The following is a 17,661-nucleotide window of genomic DNA, read 5'->3' as shown; positions in this document are numbered from 1 at the left end:
ATATATTTGCGGTTGTCTCGCACAACATAAATACATGTGAAAACTAAAACTCACAAAAACAAAAATGGCAACTTTCCATGGTGTCAGAATATGGTATTTGAGCAGGGAATAATTAAGATCTTATCATGATATAATAATGTGACATTAATAAGGGAAATGCTTCTACTCCAAATCTCGGGGATGTCTTCTACTTCTATGAGGACACTTAGCTGAATCATTAGCATCATTATTAAAAGAGAAATGCTACAGAGATCCCTTTAAAGTGAGACTCTCTATGAATTCTCTGCTACATCACAATTTAATATCAATTTCTGTGTTAATATTATAAAATATTATGTCAAAAACATAAGGTAACAAAGAATTCATAAAGAATCTCATTTTTTAGAGAATTTCTTTAGCATTTCTCTTATTAAAATTTGCTTTAAATTGTCACCAGTAAAAGGAGAGAAAGTTTGACTAATGTGATGATGTGTATAACATCCAAATTAGGGTTTCTCCGTACACTCATGTTGTTGTTTGCACCAAGTTTCTTTTTCATCTAAATATCCTTTCCTACCCACAATCTGTTTATTTTGTCCTTAATTGAATTTCCGCTTTGTGAGGAAACCTAAGGCTACTTCAACAATTCTCATTTTCCAATAACTGCTTGGAAGTTTAGTGAAAAACTTCTCTACTGACAAAAGGGAAACACTTCGGTGTCACCAAAATTATATCCTCGTCTAAAATATTTTACTCATTACATAACTACAGTCGTATTGTCCACAATCGTAACGTACCTTGTCACATGCAAGAAATATTCCCCCACATGACAAAGGCACAACTCCAGAATAGTACTGTCAAATGGATTTGCACTGGAATTGACAAATTGGCTGCACGAAGTTTTGCATTGAGCTGCTAACAAACCCACAAACATGTGCCGTTTCATTCTTTGTCCGTGTTGCAATTTTTTACAACGTAAGGCGGTTCTTGAATGTCCAAGTTTTATCTACGACAACCAAAAGTCCACTACTATCTTGTGATGAAATGTTTTTCTTTTATACAGTTAAAAATGGATGGCAATTCAGTAGTGTTCGATTTATCTATATTTGTGTTCGTATCTACTCAAATTGATCGATGTACAAATAATTCATATTTATTGAATAAAATTGAGAAGTTTTCATCTTACTAATATAATAAGATGTAAACGGTGTTGCTTGTTTATTTGTATTAACGTGTTGTGTCTGAAATTATTGAGATATGATTCTCGTCGGATCTTCTTTGTGAGGATCCTGGATATCCTTTAATCATGTCATTTCATCGTACATCGTATGGTCAGAAATTATTTTAAATTATATTTATTTAAAATTGAACATAAATAATATTTAACAAAAACTGATCGCACGATTTACGAACAGAATTAAAAAAATGATGCTTTTGTCCAATTCGCTGTCATCACGGGTTACAAGACGTCCTGTCTTCTCACGGGCGAGTTTAAGCCTTGTGGGGGAGTGACATGGGCTAGGTTTAAGGACTTTTACAGGTCTCACCAATTTTCAAATGGTGTCAAATTTGAAATATATAAGATAATAGTGTTATTTTAATTTGTTTATCTTCGGATTGGGTGGTCTATTATTATTGGAACTATAATCTACACGTCACACTTGAAATATGGCATTTTCTCCTAGGAGGATCCTCTTTGTAAGGATTATAGGGATTTTTCAATCACATCCGTTTATCATACATCGTGCGGTTATAAATCATTGTAAATTTTTTTATATAAAATTGATAACAGTACCTGACAAAAACTAACCGCACGATGTACGATGAACGAATATGATTAGAGGATCCGACAAGGATCCTCTCTCCCTTTTCTCATTCTATATGAGTGAATTTATGCATATTTTAAGGTTGTAGGATTAGCCGAGCTATTGAGAATAAGAAAGAGAGCTATTATTAACATTTTAAAATAATCATCATGAACTAGTAATGTAGCTAGAATTTTCAAATAATGAAGTCATAATATCAACAAAAAAAGCTTCATTGGGCCATTTCATCAAGCACCTAGTAAGCACCTATCAATTCCTGTCAACATGTGCCAAAAGTTTTTATGACAACATATGTTGACAACTGCTATTATTTGTACAGGCTAGTTGAGGGTGGATGCAGGATATACTGGAATAATGTTGAAGATTACAAAGTCTTTTCAGCTAAAGTATTTCATACAAGAAGAAGAGAGAAAAGGAAGACAAATATGATAGAAGAAAATAGAAGATGTAGGAGGAGAACGTTGTAATTGAGTTTGACTTAACTATTTATAGGTGTCAAATACAATATACAAACAAATATACATAGGGTTTTTAAAGTAATTGTTAGGGTCAAGAACAACTAATGACCCTATACTGACTCCGCCATTGTCATAAACTCTCTTCGTGATAACATATTGTGACTTTCAGTGCACTGAAGCATAAATGTAATAGATAGAAGTATAAAATTTTGCTTCTTTAAATTTCACCCCTTCGTCAATGCAACGCAATATATAGTAGATTCTCAAGGAGTTTTAGATCAATGTAATTGTATATTGTACCCCATACACGTATTGACTCAGGCAGGGCTGCAGGTTAGTTATGTAAGAATTATATACCATTATCCACATGCATCAATCCCCAAGCCCACCAAGAGACTTCGAAAGGCAAACCTGGCTCCATTTAACCAAGTTAACTTTAGTTTTGGATTGAGTGGAGCTGCAGATGAAATTCTTATTCAACCTGTCAAGTTGATCACAAATGGTAACTGGTAATTTCCACTGTCTACATGGGATATACTGGGACAACGAAGGTGACAAACTGAACAAGAGTAGCCCAACCAGCAAGAGATAACAAATTCACTTTCCAAGTAGAAAGTCAAGCTTGAGCCTTTTTAATCAGGCCTTTGTAAGTGTTTTCAGTGATGCAAGAATGAATGAGACCAAGGCTTTGAAGAAGTGGCAAATTTGATCCAGGAAGAACAGAGAGATCCCCGAGAAAATAAGCATTAAATTGTTAATAATATTTGATGAAAATAAGCATAAAATTTTACATTGGCTACTCATTAAATTAAAATCATAGCAGGTGGCTAAAGTGAAGAATGATTTTGTGAAAACAATCCAAAACCCTAAACCCTAGTCACAAAATTATTCTCCAGAACCCAAAACCCTAGTCACAAAATCATTACCCTGCTACTCGGTAGAAATAGGAGTTGAAGTCGATCGAACTCGATGGAAACAGGAAAGGGTATGTGATATGGCTCGTTGCGCTCGAAGAAGATGACCTAATTCTGAGACGTTGTCGTCCGTACAGCTATTGGCCTCCTTTTAATGAAACGGTTCATAACTTCATTTCATTGGTCTTTTAATAGGTTTCTCAGTGGCCCGTATAGTAAAGCATGACCGTCGACCCACTTCTATTTTTCTTCTCTCGGCAAAGGTTACCCAACAAACAAGTATATCCTTTTTCATCCTTGGTTAATATTCAATTATAATATTATCTTTATCTCTGAATCCCTGCTTCTCTCCGGACTAGTGAGCAGTTATACTGAATCTGTTTCAAAGTGGCGTAAGAGACTCGAGCATTTCTTTCTTCAATTTGGGTTTGTGCATTTGTCTTTTTTCTACGATATAATCATATGTGTATTGAACTAATAAGTGTATCGTACTACATTGCTGTACTCATATCTGTCTATGAACGAGACATGCGATAAAGTTTGTTGATCTTGTGTTTTTGATTGAGTGTTTGAATCGGTTTTTTTTTATTAGGATGGCAGAGAAAAATGGAGAAAACTAGAAGGTTGGATACTGGCTTAGCAGCCTTGATTGATTAAGTAAGGTGAGATTTTACAAGGGTATGGTGCATTGCCATCACCCATACTTGTTTAAAAAAATGATTGACAAGAGACTTTAACAACCATTTAAGTCTTATTACTCCAGATTACATCCTAACCCTTCATTTGGGGGTTAAGTGATTTAATCTGGAGTGTACACTTGTCACTCACACACTTACACCCACATTTAAACAAAAATAGCCGTTGGAGACTAAAACCCTTCATCTTCTTTCTTCTTCTTCGATGCAGACAACACCCTTTGCTCGGGAGCCCCTTGCTGCCTTTGAATCCTCGACTCCAGGAGCTGGTTAGCTTCCAACACTCCATTCTAAACTGCTTCTGGGAGTCAATCCGAGCAAGCCCCTCAGGTAATTGAATCTCTCATTCGGTAGTGCTTTTGTGAATATGTCTGCGATCTGATCTTATGTGCTGTAATAGATTAGCTTGATTGTGTTGTCCTGCAATGCTTCTCTGATGAAATGATATCTTCTCTTGATGTGTTTTGTTCTTTGATGAAATACTAGGTTTTTAGTCATGGCAATTGCAGAGGTGTTGTCACACAAAAGTGGTGTGGCTTCAACCTGCAATTCACCAAAATCTTTAAGTATGAACCTTAGCCAAATAGCTTGAGCTGTAGCTTATGATGCACTCACATACTCTGCCTCGGCTGTGGACAGTGCAACACTTTGTTGCTTCACAGAGGCCCATGAAAATACCCCTGATCCGAAAGTGAAAGCATAGCCAGATGTGCTTCTGCTATCATCCTCACTACCACCCCAGTCACTATCATAGAATCCAATTAGAATAGATGACTTTCCTATCTCATATTTGATCCCATAATCAAGAGTTCCTTGTACATATCTTAGCACTCTCTTAGCTGTGCCCATATGTATCTTGCTAGGATTCTGCATAAACCTAGAAAGTAGGCTTGCTGAGAACATTAGATCCGGCCTTGTTGTAGTTAGATACAATAGACTGCCAACAATGCTTTTATAGAGACTAGCATCTGCAGGTTCACTTCCATCCTCATTCTTAAGCTTCTCATTTGCAATTAGGGGTGTAGAAACTGGTTTGCAACCCTTCAAACGAAATTTCTCAAGCAAAGTTTCAGCATACTTCTTTTGATGAATAAAGATGCTGCTTACTTCTTGAATTACCCCAATGCCAAGAAAATGATGCAAGAGGCCTAGGTCAGTCATTTCATACCTCTTCATCATCTTTTCTTTGAACTCTTCCATCATTGCAGCATCATTTCCAGTGTAGACAACATCATCCACATAGATTGAGACAATGAGTGTCTTGTTGTTGCTTTCTATCTTGGTGTAGAGTGTAGCTTCACTAGGGCTTTTCTGAAATCCTTTCTCAGTGAAATAGGAATCAATCTCACTGTACCAAGCTCTTGGAGCTTGTTTTAGGCCATAAAGGGCCTTCCTTAACTTGTACACTTTTTCTGGAAACTCTTGACTTGTGAACCCTTGAGGTTGTTCCACAAACACCTCATCCTCTAGCACTCCATTTAGAAATGCAGATTTAACATCCAATTGATGCAGCTTCCAACCCTTCTTGGTTGCTAGGGCTATTAAGGTCCTTATGATGTCTAACCTTGCTACTGGAGCAAAGGTTTCATTGAAGTCTACACTAGGCTTCTGTGAGTAACCTTTGGCCACTAACCTGGCCTTCTTCTTTTGCACAGAGCCATCTAGATTTAGCTTCACTTTGTACTCCCATTTTACACCAATCACAAGCTTGTCACTTGGTCAATTTACAAGTTCCGTCATTCTTTTCTATCATTTCAAGCTCTTCCTTTATTGCTTTCTTCCAAGCTTTGTCTTTCTCAGCTTCTTCATATGTTTCTGGTTCTACTACACAATAATTACATGTAGCATAAATCTTATCTAGGTTTCTCAACCTTACTGGAGTTGAACTAGGAGTTGTTGTCTGTGATTGACTTAATTGTGGACTCATAGTAGCTTGCTGTGGAGTCCCTTGTATGTCACCATTATCTGTGACTTCTTCTTGAACTGAGGTCTCCATAGGCTCCCTTGTTTGCCTTTTGCCTAGGTCAATTTGTAGAGAGACACTGTCCTTTTCCTCTACCATTGTATCCTAGTTCCACATTGAGTTTTCATCAAAGATAACATCCCTTGATAGGATTATCTTCTAAGTCAACACATTATAAACTCTGTATCCTTTCTCACTGGTACCATAGCCTACAAAAACACCCTTGTTACTTGATTTCTCCAACTTGTGCCTTAGTTAGTGAGGGATGAGAGTGTAGCACACTAAGCCAAACACTCTCAGATGCTTCACAGAAGGCTTCCTTCCACTGAACACTTCAAATGGAGTCTTCTTCTCCAATGCTTTAGTAGGACACCTATTCAATAGGTACACTGAGGTGTTCACAGCTTCACCCCAAAATTTATAAGGCATGTTCTTCTCATGCATCATAGACTTAACCATTTCGACTATAGTCCTATTCTTCCTTTCTGCAATCCCACTTTGTTGTGTTGAATATGCCACAATGAGTTGCTTCTCCAACCCCACATCTTCACAAAATGCATTGAACTCATGTGAGGTGTACTCACCTCTCCTATCACTTCTCAGTCTTTTGATTGGGTATCCACTTTGCAATTCCACCATTGCCTTGAACTTCTTAAATATTGTGAATACCTCAGACTTGAACCTCATGAAATACACCCAACATATCCGTGAATAGTCATCAATGAAAGTTAGGAAATACTTGTTTCCACTGATTGTTGTTGTTTTCATTGGTCTACACACATCTGAGTGAATCAATTCGAGTGGCTTTGTTGCCCTCCAAGCCTTTCCAGCTTCAAATGAATCTCTGTGATGCTTGCCAAACACACACCCTTCACAGGTTTCATTGCATTGATCCATCTTTGGTATACCTTGCACCATTTCATCCTTTTGCAGATTTTGTAAGTTTGTCATGTTTAAATGACCGAGTCTCTTGTGCCATAGCTTCATAGAACTTGTCACACTTGCTCTCTTTGCCATTTCTTCTAAGTACTTCAGCACAAGTGGAAAGCTTCTGTTTTTCACTTCCACTTTGGTCACCAAGTTTGATAGGGATTTGTCATCATAGATCTCAACCACAGTTCCCTCAAAGAGTAGGAAATAGCCATGCTCCATCATTTGACCCACACTAAGTAGATTCTCATCCAATCCAGGCACTAGCATTACCTCCCTTATGCATCTTCTTCCTTTCTTGGTGTTGATAACCAGAGTTCCTCTTCCAGTGGCTTTGACAATGTTTCCATCTCCCATTTTCACTTTTCCAGTGAAGTTTGTGTCGATGTCAATGAATAATGACTCATGTGCAGTCATGTGGTTGCTGCAGCCACTGTCAATGTACCATACTTCATAGTTTCTCTCCACTTTTGCATTGAAAGCACATAACACATTTGCTTCTTCTTCCACTTGATTTGCACAGTTCACTTGTTGCACATTCTTTGATCTGCAGTCCTTCATAATGTGCCCAAACCTATTGCATTTGTGGCATCTAGGCTTGTCCTTGAACCAACACTCCCAAAGATGGAATTTATCACAGTGCTTGCATTGTTGCTTGGTTCTTGGACCTGCATTGATGTTGCTGCCTTAGTTAGGTCTTGAGTTGTGATACCCTTTTCCTTCCCATTTCTTGTTCTTGCCCTTCCATTGTGGTTTCTGATTGCTTGCACTGGCTTGACTATTAGATCCAACATTGAGTGATTGAAAAGCTTTCTCAAGTGCAGAGTCAGCATGCCTCTCGAGCCTTTGATCAAAAGCTCTTAAGGATGCCATCACATCTTGTACACTAAGAGTTTCAGCGTCTTTGGTTTCTTCTATAACACTCACTATTGAATCATAGGGTTTAGTCAAACTAATCAACAGTTTTTTGATAATTCTTTCATTAGGCAGTTCCTCACCATATGTTTTCATCTTGTTTACAACATCAAACAGCCTAGTGAAGTAGTCTTTTAATAGCTCATTTTCCCTCATTCTTGTATACTCAAAATCTCTTCTAAGGGACTGAAGTTTTACCTTTCTAACTTTAGTGTCTCCTCTGTACCCTTGCTGTAAAACTTCCCAAGCTCCTTTTGCAGTCTCTTCATTTGCTATCCTCGGAAAAATGGTGTCTGAGACAGCACCTTGAATGATTCCAAGTGCTCTAGCATTCTCCATCCGATTCTGCTTCAGTGTTTTGAGTTGTGTTTCTATGAGATCCTCCTCTAGAGCATCGATCTCCATCTCAGGTAGTTCATACCTGTGTTGAACCATATCCCATAGATCATAGGATTTGAAAATGGTTGTCATTCTTATTCTCCAAAAATCATAATTCTCCCCATCAAAGACTGGAGCTTTTAGGTCAATGCTACTGCTGGATCCTTTCATTTCAGGGTAGTTTGTTGATTGTTGTTGTAGAAGACACTACGTTGGTACTCCCAGAAATCTCTATTTGCACAGATTACGCCCAGACTTTTTTTTTTTTTTTTTTAAGATCAGTAACAAAGCTCTGAGGCCATGATAAAGTTTGTTGATCTTGTGTTTTTGATTGAGTGTTTGAATCGGTTTCTTTTGATTAGGATGGCAGAGAAAATTGGAGAAAACTAGGAGGTTGGATACTGGCTTAGCAAAAATGCAGCAGCCTTGATTGATTAAGTAAGGTGAGATTTTACAAGGGTATGGTGCATTGCCATCACCCATACTTGTTTAAAAAAATGATTGACAAGAGACTTTAACAACCATTTAAGTCTTACTACTCCAGATTACATCCTAACCCTTCATTTGGGGGGTGATTTAATCTAGAGTGTACACTTGTCACTCACACACTTACACCCACATTTAAACAAAAATAGCCGTTGGAGACTAAAACCCTTCATCTTCTTTCTTCTTCTTCGATGCAGACAACACCCTTTGCTCGGGAGCCCCTTGCTGCCTTCGACTTCTCGACTCCAGGAGCTGGTTAACTTCCAACAACATGAATTAATCACTTAACTGGGAATACCTTAACCTTTCTTATTTTGTGAATGAAACTACTTCTATGTATATAAACCCTACTCACTTGCTTCAAACTTTCTTTCATCTTTGTTTCCTTCCCTTGTATGTGTTTTGGAGAATGATGTTAATAGTTGAAATGCATATATGGGGTTCAAAATTTATGGTATAACTGTATATATATATATGAGACTGTGATTTGTAGTTAAAATTATCTTATATACAAGGTAGTATTATGAAAATATTAGTGCAAAATCTCACCAAAAATAGAGATTCTTTACACAGACCAAAATTTTAAACCAAATTTTGTAAACCAAATGATGTGGCTGTTGATGAATTAGATTATTAATTAAGTGTTAATTAATGTACTTATTTTCTATTGATGACACATAATTTGATTTGCAAATCTAATTTAAAATTTTGGTCGGCCTAGCACTACCATTACCCTTACAATAATTTTGTGTCCACCGCATACTCATTACAAAAAGCACAAACATACAAACCCTACTATGTAAAAATATATTGTTCCGATACTTGCACAACCAACCATACAAGAACTTTTACATAATTAAAAACTTAAACAAACATGTAAAACACTATTTCGAAGGTAATTATAGACGATTTGTAGTTAAATATAGTAATTAGCTTAAATCAAGGTGAATACTTTGTTTTGAAGAAGAAGCTGGGGGGATTCCGGGCATCCGATGCGCAGGTGAGACTGGGAATGGGAATGGAGGGAGGAACGGGAGGGTTGGAGGTGGCGGTGACGGTCAAAAAGTGAAACTAGATGGGACCCATTCTCGTAAGAGAAGAAAGAGGGAGAAGTAGAGAGAAAAGGGGAAGAGTACATAACACTAAAACATTCAACATTTCATTCATAATTCTCAGATGAGTAGGAAGAGACCTAAATACATAGAAGTTCAGGAAACTACAACTCAGAATACCTAAATGGGCTTATTATACTTAAACGGGTAGCACCCAATAGGATAGGAACCAGGTATAGGAGGCAGGTTTACGGGAATCATGGTGCTGAAACTGCTGGTGGAGAATCTAGATTGGTCACTTCTTTATTATCACCTAGTTGCCCATTCTTTGAAGTTTTGCAGTTGCAGGACCCACATGAAGGTTTTCCACAAACATGGGGCAAACCTGGAGTTCCAGGAAGTCCTGGGAGACCTGGGAGGCCTGGGAGGCCTGGGAGTCCAGAGAGACCTGGGAGGCCTGGGAGTCCAGGGAGACCTGGGAGTCCTGGAAGACCTGTACCTGGGACGCCTGGAAGACCTGTGCCTGGGAGGCCTGGGAGACCTGGGAGACCTGGTAGTCCTGGGAGTCCTGGGAGATCATTTGGGATGAGAGGGAGATCGGGCATTGTGGGGTCCACCTGAGAGGGGGATGGGAACGCCATCTCATCAGTAGGAGGGAATGAGAACTTCTGGGAATTTAATTTTTTGGAATTCTGAATGCTGGGTTTCTGGTTGCATAAGCTGGGTTGCTTGGGAGGCTTGAAGGTGAAGAACCCAGCAGAGAATATGTGGGTCCCTTGCTTTCTTGCCTTGAGATGTAGGGAAGATGAAGTAGCTGATGATGCCACAGCACAGTAGGGTTCACTGCTGCTGATTAGTTTCACGGAGCATCCTTCAATTTTCTTGACATGTTTACTCACTGAGAAGGGCAGTTGGACTTTGATTTGTCCATGGCTATTTGTTTTCACTTCTGCCTTGAAACTTGGTTTTGTTGAACTCCCATCTTTGCACTCCACACCAACAGATGCCCCTGCACAGAAACCCCACCAGATTATTGATATTGTTGATAATGCATGCATAACATGTTGGGACGTTTTGTTGACTAACAATAAAATCGAAGTTACTGATGACATACATACTTGGCGACAATGATATCAACACATACAAATGACATATCCTCCAACTTTTATTCAAGAGAAATAATATCCCTACACTCGTTGTATGTTGGAAAGAAATCGCGATTGAAAGCAGAGTCTTACCGGCAAGAAGTTAGGCGAGATTTTTTTGTAATTGATTTGTTATTTACTTTTCATAGTTGTATAGTTGACTCATATACAGGAAATACTTGTATAAAGGTTTTTAGTCATTTTCTTGGATTTTACTTTTTTTTTTCTTTTCATTTTGTACCCTTTTTATTTCTTTCTTCTGATTTTCTTTGATTCATTCGAATTTAAAGATTACAAAATAAACATGAGTGTAAGGAGGAGAAGGTGTACGGAAATCATTGAAAGGATGTCTGTTTTATAGCCGGACTACAATACAAAAATAAATTTGATGAAGAACTTTTTGAAAATTTGAGATGAATTTACCTGAAATGAAATGGCTGGTATGTGAGAAATCCTCTTGGAAACATGTGTCACAGTAGACAGTGCCTACAACAACTGCAGAAGGATCGTTCTTCTCATGGCTAGCCTCTGAAGGAGTATGAAATGTAAGAGCAGTAACAAGAAAGAGAACTGTAAAAAACCAAGACATGGTTTTAGAGCCTATCTATTCCCCCTCTAAGAAGCTCTGATATTCTTGACTAGAAGAATGAGTTGATACACGTTGCCTTTAAGTTATATCAAATGCTGAGTCCTTATAACTAATGTAAATATTCTCTATAGGATTATACACACTTTAGATGTACGCAAAATTAACTCATCAAATTGATTGTGATTGACAGACAAATAAGGAATGACTATTTTCGAATATTATGTAGCCTGGCGTCCATCAAGCTACAGTATTACACTCATGGAAAAACCAGTCAACTGCAAATAAGAAGAAGTGAATGTAGCTAGGTTTCATTCCCTACCACCAAACCATACAAGAAAAAAAAGGTAATATTTGTGATGGTGGGGAAGTAGATAAAAAGAGGTCTCCAATTTTTGTGTTCCTGTGTGTTTCGTTGTTCTTTCTTTGTTGCTGTAAGAACGCCAAGGGAATACTTGGGTCCCGGTTAGTTGAGAAACTTGAAAAAAAAAACTGACTTTTTTTCCTAACTAATTGTATTATTAGTGTTTGTATCTACTTACAGGTTGATCAATACACGTACAACTCATAATAATTATTGAATAAAAGAAAGAAGTTTTCGTTTTACTAATGTAATAAGAATGTTGACTGTTTACTTGTATTGATGTTTTGTGTTCGAAATAGTCAGTGTAATGAAGAGAGAATGCATGGGATGCTTTTACTAACAAAAAAAGAGAACGGATGGTTTTGTCCAATTTCCTGTCACAAAAGACATGTCTTCTCATCACGGGCGAGTTTAAGCCTGCCTTGCGGGGGGAGCGAGGTTCAAGGACTTTTTCATGTCTCACCAATTTCCAAATGGTGACATATGGCATTTTCCCATTCTATATGAGTGAATTTATGCATATTTTAAGATTGTAGGATGTACCAGACCTACTAGCATAAGAATAAGAAAGAGGATTGTTATTAACATTTTAAGGTAATTATCATGAACTCCTCATAAATAATATCGAGACTTGCGAGACTTGCATTGGCGAAGCCACAGAGGTGTGTTCGCACCTCCGGTCGCCGGAGTTTGTTCCCAAAATCCTGGTTTCCACCCCTCTGATCTGAAGAAGAAGAAAACGATGGAGGAAGGAAATGTTAGAGAATAATTAACACTAATAACTAGTTAATTAGTTAATTATATGAAGGCAACATGAATTTTTCATGGCATAAGAGAAGACCATGCATGTTACTGTTGGAAATTTTGAGTAGAAATTTTTTTGTCCCACATTGGCCATTCCCAAAAGATTTTCTAATTTTATAAGGCTTTGTCCCTTATAGAAAGTAATTAGAGTAATAGGCCTTGAAGAATAAAACTGGGCTCACTCTTGAGGTTAATTGGGCTTGGGACTTTGCAAATTAAATTATTTAATTAATTGTTTTTAATTAATTTTGAATTTAATTAAATTATTTTTTATTTGAACAGACTCAATTGAAAATTAAATTCTTTAATTAATTTTGAATTAAATTAAATTATTCTTTATTTGAACAGACTCATCTTTTCATATGAAGTCTAAAGTTAATGAAAAAACGCAGAGAACACAGCACCCTATCTGAACAGATGTCTCCCAACAGTCATATCCCATTCTCATACTTGTTGCGAACATCTATATATACATCCATCTGTATGGCATTTAAGACACAGAAAAATCAATATTCTTCTTCTACAATCACAAATATCCTTTTTGAGAGAACCACACAAAAATTCGCCAGAAGTTAAGTTTTCTGGTGCTGGAATTCTAACTTGATCGTTGAATTCTGGTGAAGCAGACGTCCGTAGAACTACAAGCACTGAGTAGGGGCGAAATTTATGTTCAAGGACATTGCGGTACGCAAGCCTCGATCTTCAATATTTCTGTTTAATATTATTTTATTGTTCATATACTGTTTATTTATTAGCATATATAAATTTATCACATATTGTTGACATATCTCTAACAGCTACCTCTGCAATGTTGATTCGTAATTTTCCTATAGTGGTGCCAGCAACCTTTTTCTCCTTGGAGTCGTCCGAGCCTACAATTGCAATGTCTAATATTATATCACCCCGCTCCTCAACTTTTATATTTTTTTTCTGTGTGCCATTGCTATGTTTTTCTTTATTTTGCTCACTCGGAATATTATTCGGCAAAATGCTAATTTTTCACATCTAATGTTTGGTTTAGCCAATATCTGCACAATTAGGTGTTGAGTCGATCATTATTTTTTGTTTTTAGTAGGAGTAGGATTTTCTCCTCTCTTATTCACATCATCTTCCCTCCTCTTCTCTCACACATTGCTTTTTATCTTATTGTCTTTATAAAAAAATCAATATAAAATGTTGATATGACTTAACCATAACCGTTCAAGTAGGAGAGGGGGGAATAGGAGAGAGATTAGGAGAGGAGATAATCTTCCTCCGTTTTAGCATGTGATATTCACCTTAAAAAAGATTGACCTATAATTGTATAAATAGTCCTCGTGATGATATGATATTCAGAAGATAGCCCATGTGGTAAAAAAATTCGGATTTATGTTCTTGTGGGAAAGTCCGTTATGATTTAAGCCCAAAAATCAATTTTCTGTTATTTCACGTGCATGTGATATAATCATATAATCGCTGACCTAATGATGATTTTGTGTTTATTGATTTGTTAGCTGTGTTTGTAATCCTTTTGCTATGTGGTTTTGCTGTGGGGAAGGAACGTACAAACATCCTACTCCTTTTCAGCCTATGTACAAACATCCTTACTCCTTTTCAGCCTATGACACATCCCTATGTGGTCTTGTTTGTAAATTTTCGTGGAATTTCTAATCACGTTAAATGTATAGTGTAAAGCAGCAATTTTCAACCGTACAATAATACATGAGATGTTTTTTCATCACATGGAGTTGTCAATTTTCAGAACAGGAAGACAATAATTGGACTGAAGTCTGAAGTGGTATTATTCAAAGCAGAAGCCTGCCCTTTCCTCCCGGCCGGCTTCCCTACTCTTCCTTTCTCTCCTCAAATCGTAACATAGAAGTGACGATATCCTCAGTATATGATTCCATACACGTATTGCCTCTGGCACGGCTGCCGGTTAGTTATGTAAGAGCAACTCCAGTGTAGGAGCCCTCCCCCCAGGCTATTCACTATTTAATCCACCTAGTGAACAGTAACTGCCCTTAATGAATAGTGCATTCCCCTGGCAATTGCCTTTTGCATCTCCACCTCTGCACTGAATAACCATGGCAATTGGCAATAAAATATTAGTATTTTTTTTATTTATAATTAATATTATATTATTTACTTTGTATAAATTAATATTATATTAATATTATAAAGGAATCCAACACTATCTCCAACAGTTCACCACAACTAAAAAAAACAAAAAAAAATGCACGAAAGCTGCGAGACAGAAACCATGAGCTCCCAATTGCGCGAACACGACGACGAGTTGTCGAAGCTGCGAGACGGTGCGGACGATGACGAAGCCAACCGCCTGCTGCAGCTGCAGTCCCTGTCGCTGCCGTCGTCGACATGGGACGAGGAGGAGGAGGTTGCGTTCGAGGCGCGAGAGAAGATCCTGATCTTCGACGATGCCGTCGATGACGAGTCCATGGCTGTCCCACCTTTTTCGTGGAAGAAGCTATGGCTGTTCACCGGACCGGGTTTCCTGATGAGCATAGCGTTCCTGGATCCAGGCAATTTAGAAGGGGATCTCAATCATTACAGAGGAGATGATGACTGACGTCGCCCAGACGTCAGCCTTGTGTCACATGACCTTCGAGCTCTCGGGCTGGCAATCGCTGCCGGGCCTGTCGCTCGGGCTCCCAAACGCTGGAGCATGTCCGCCGGGCAACAACCCACTGTTCAATCCACTGTCCCCCGAGCAAATGCTCCCGCTTTCTTTCTTACAACCATCAACATTAAGTTTAAATCAATTTTGAATGAAGAGCTTCCCAGTGGAGCAAAGATTCAGTCTTATGGGGTTTATCAATTTTGTGAGTATTAGAAAGCTAACCATTCATGAAAATATGCACAAATAGCGATGGTAGGTTCATCAAACATTGCAAAATCCTGCTCGAAAACAAATGTATTTCGCCAATACCAAATAAACCAACAAGCAATGGAAAATACTAACATCTACTCTAAACCCCCCAATATGAGTGATTTAGTGGTGAAATTAAAATGAAGCCAATCATGAAAATTAATTGCCTTAGGAAAATCTTTGACACTCAGGGTTATCTGTAATGGTAATTGGTAATATTGTCTGCCAAGCATATACTGGACAACGGAGGTGTCAGACTGAACAAAAGTGGCCCGACTAGCCAGAGATAATGAATTCACCTTCCAAGCATAAAGTCGAGCTTGAGTTGGGGGCCACTCTAACAAGACCGATAGAGTTTCCAACTTTATCACTTGCCCAATCCGTCAGGTATAGAGTTTTACCACAAAAGAGATTGATATTAGTTAGAGTAGTAATCATATTTATAGCCACCATTGTTGACTTCCCCCATTGATGTGGGACTGCCAACAGGAAGACCAGTTAGATCCCCAGAAAATCTTGTTTGTTGAGTACTCAAATAATATTCACAAGTGCTCCTGATCATAAAATTCAAGGAGCTGCTTCACATGATTATGCCGGGCAGCAACATTTAATCCATCAACACAGACCCAGTCAACAACAGTTGCTGTTGGTTGCTCCCACCTAGGGATGGGCAACAATTATGGTGGGTGGGAGTCCCACCATTCATCAAGCTGCAGAAACGTATTGCAGTTCAGACAATTAAAGAGAGGAAAAACAAGATGAAAACAAAAAGAATTTGTCTATACAACTACTGTACAACGGTTATGGTGGGTGGGAGTCCCACCATTCATCCAACTGATAACGTAGAAAAATGGACTGTCTATACAACTTCTGTACAACTAAAAAATGCAGACCAACTCCGCGAATGATGGTCACACACCAAACCCCTAACATAGTTGCAATCTTCCAAGCACTTCTGAGCACTCAAAATTGCAGCCTTAAGTTTGGGCAACCGTTTCTCCATGACAATTTTCTCTTGCTAAGCGCATGTTAATCTAAAAACATAGTCAGAGATATTCCTAAAAGGCTTATTATATTTACACCCCACATATTGTTGAATAAACTCCACATACTTAATACACCCCATATTTACTTTTTCAATTAAAATTTATCTTAATACACCCCATTTACTTCCTCATATTACCCTCCCACCCCATTCTCAACATACACCTTACATTTTCTATATACACTCTACATTTTTTATATACCCCACATTCTTCACGTCTTATAATACTCAATCACAATCAAGATTGGAGGAAGATGAGGCTGCTGAGACTCTGTTGAAGGTGGCAGATGAGGTAATACGCTGAGGTTTAATGACAAAAATTCAAGGGTAAAAGCAGCAAGGGAAAGGAGAACAATCAGAGGGTCTCTTGTAATGTGAATTGCACTAGGACTTTGCCCAGATTGGCAAAAACGTAGCTGAATGTTGATGTAGTTTCATTGCATTTTCAGATGTATGAAAAAAAAACATATTTATTTATTGGTGTTGAATTGTAGAACAGAGATTGTGTTTAGCCATTTTATTAATATTATCATTTCTTTAAATTTGGGTTATGCTGTGAGATGACATACACAATGAAATATCGTTAATTTCTTTGCACTCCATTCAAGTTCTAATATGGCAGTTTCATCATTTTGCTTGCATTTGTTGGGAAGACAAAAAAAGTAATACGTTAAAAGTGATTTGGGGTTTATTCAGAATTTTTTTTTTTAAACCTAATAAGGTCAAAATTGGCATTGCATAGTAGAGTGTATAAGTCATTTAATATCAAATTTGAATGTGGGGTGTATTTAATAGTACGTGGGGTGCTAATAAAAAAAGCCTTCCTAAAATGCTTATTAATAAACATCACATATTTGAATGGTTTAATATGTAGAATGAATTTAACATAATAGTTTCTGGCACATTCCCTTATCTCACAATGCTCAAAATGGAGTTCAAGTTTATATTATTTGACCGAGGTTTGCTTATATTATGTTGTGCAAGGACTTGAGGGGCATATGTAACGGTATCGGCGTACAGCAACTGGCGGGTGAGGGGTAAGGCGATGCAACCATCATGGCTTGTACTTGTAGAGGTGATCAAATTGGTGGTAGTAGTGGCGGAGGGTTGGGAAGCATGAGAATTTAGGAAGACAGTCAAATCATCAATGGGAAGAAAGGCGCAGTGGTCACCATAAAAGTGGTTAGTGTCAAGGTACGTGAAGAACAGTTTTTCCGGCAGTAGAAGCTGCGGCGGCTGTCACTGATCCAGG

General features: G+C 37.9%; 2 protein-coding genes across 4 annotated transcripts; both read right to left on the bottom strand.

Annotated features, from left to right (window-relative positions):
* Positions 1-7,452: 7,452 nt before the first annotated feature.
* Positions 7,453-8,229, bottom strand: LOC114822024 (uncharacterized). Its single transcript, XM_070805188.1, has one exon. It carries the CDS (start codon positions 8,227-8,229, stop codon positions 7,453-7,455), a length of 777 nt encoding a protein of 258 aa, XP_070661289.1.
* Positions 8,230-9,681: 1,452 nt separating this feature from the next.
* On the bottom strand, positions 9,682-11,647 carry LOC103421533 (branchpoint-bridging protein-like). Of its 3 annotated transcripts, none has more exons than XM_070804978.1 (3): positions 11,165-11,517; positions 10,129-10,605; positions 9,682-10,026 (listed from the first exon to the last, which is right to left on the bottom strand). In XM_070804978.1, exons 1-3 carry the CDS (start codon positions 11,328-11,330, stop codon positions 9,854-9,856), a joined length of 816 nt encoding a protein of 271 aa, XP_070661079.1. In that variant the 5' UTR covers positions 11,331-11,517; the 3' UTR covers positions 9,682-9,853. The 3 variants fall into 3 exon arrangements, with proteins under 3 accessions (XP_070661079.1, XP_070661080.1, XP_008357800.2); XM_070804979.1 differs by having other exon boundaries at positions 10,138-10,605; XM_008359578.4 differs by having other exon boundaries at positions 9,682-10,605; positions 11,165-11,647.
* Positions 11,648-17,661: the final 6,014 nt, after the last annotated feature.

Source organism: Malus domestica, chromosome 09, assembly GCF_042453785.1.
Source record: "Malus domestica chromosome 09, GDT2T_hap1".
NCBI classification, from domain to species: Eukaryota; Viridiplantae; Streptophyta; class Magnoliopsida; order Rosales; family Rosaceae; genus Malus; species Malus domestica.
The sequence above is the reverse complement of the archived record's forward strand: the minus strand, read 5'-3'. Positions and strand labels throughout refer to the sequence as shown.

Bases quoted from the DNA above. Each gene is read 5' to 3' on its own strand.
- LOC103421533 (XM_008359578.4), bottom strand. From the start codon at position 11,330: ATGTCTTGGTTTTTTACAGTTCTCTTTCTTGTTACTGCTCTTACATTT. The intron at 10,606-11,164 runs GTAAATTCATCT...GTTTCTGTGCAG, and splicing joins TACCAGCCATTTCATTTCAG to GGGCATCTGTTGGTGTGGAG.
- LOC114822024 (XM_070805188.1), bottom strand. From the start codon at position 8,229: ATGAAAGGATCCAGCAGTAGCATTGACCTAAAAGCTCCAGTCTTTGAT.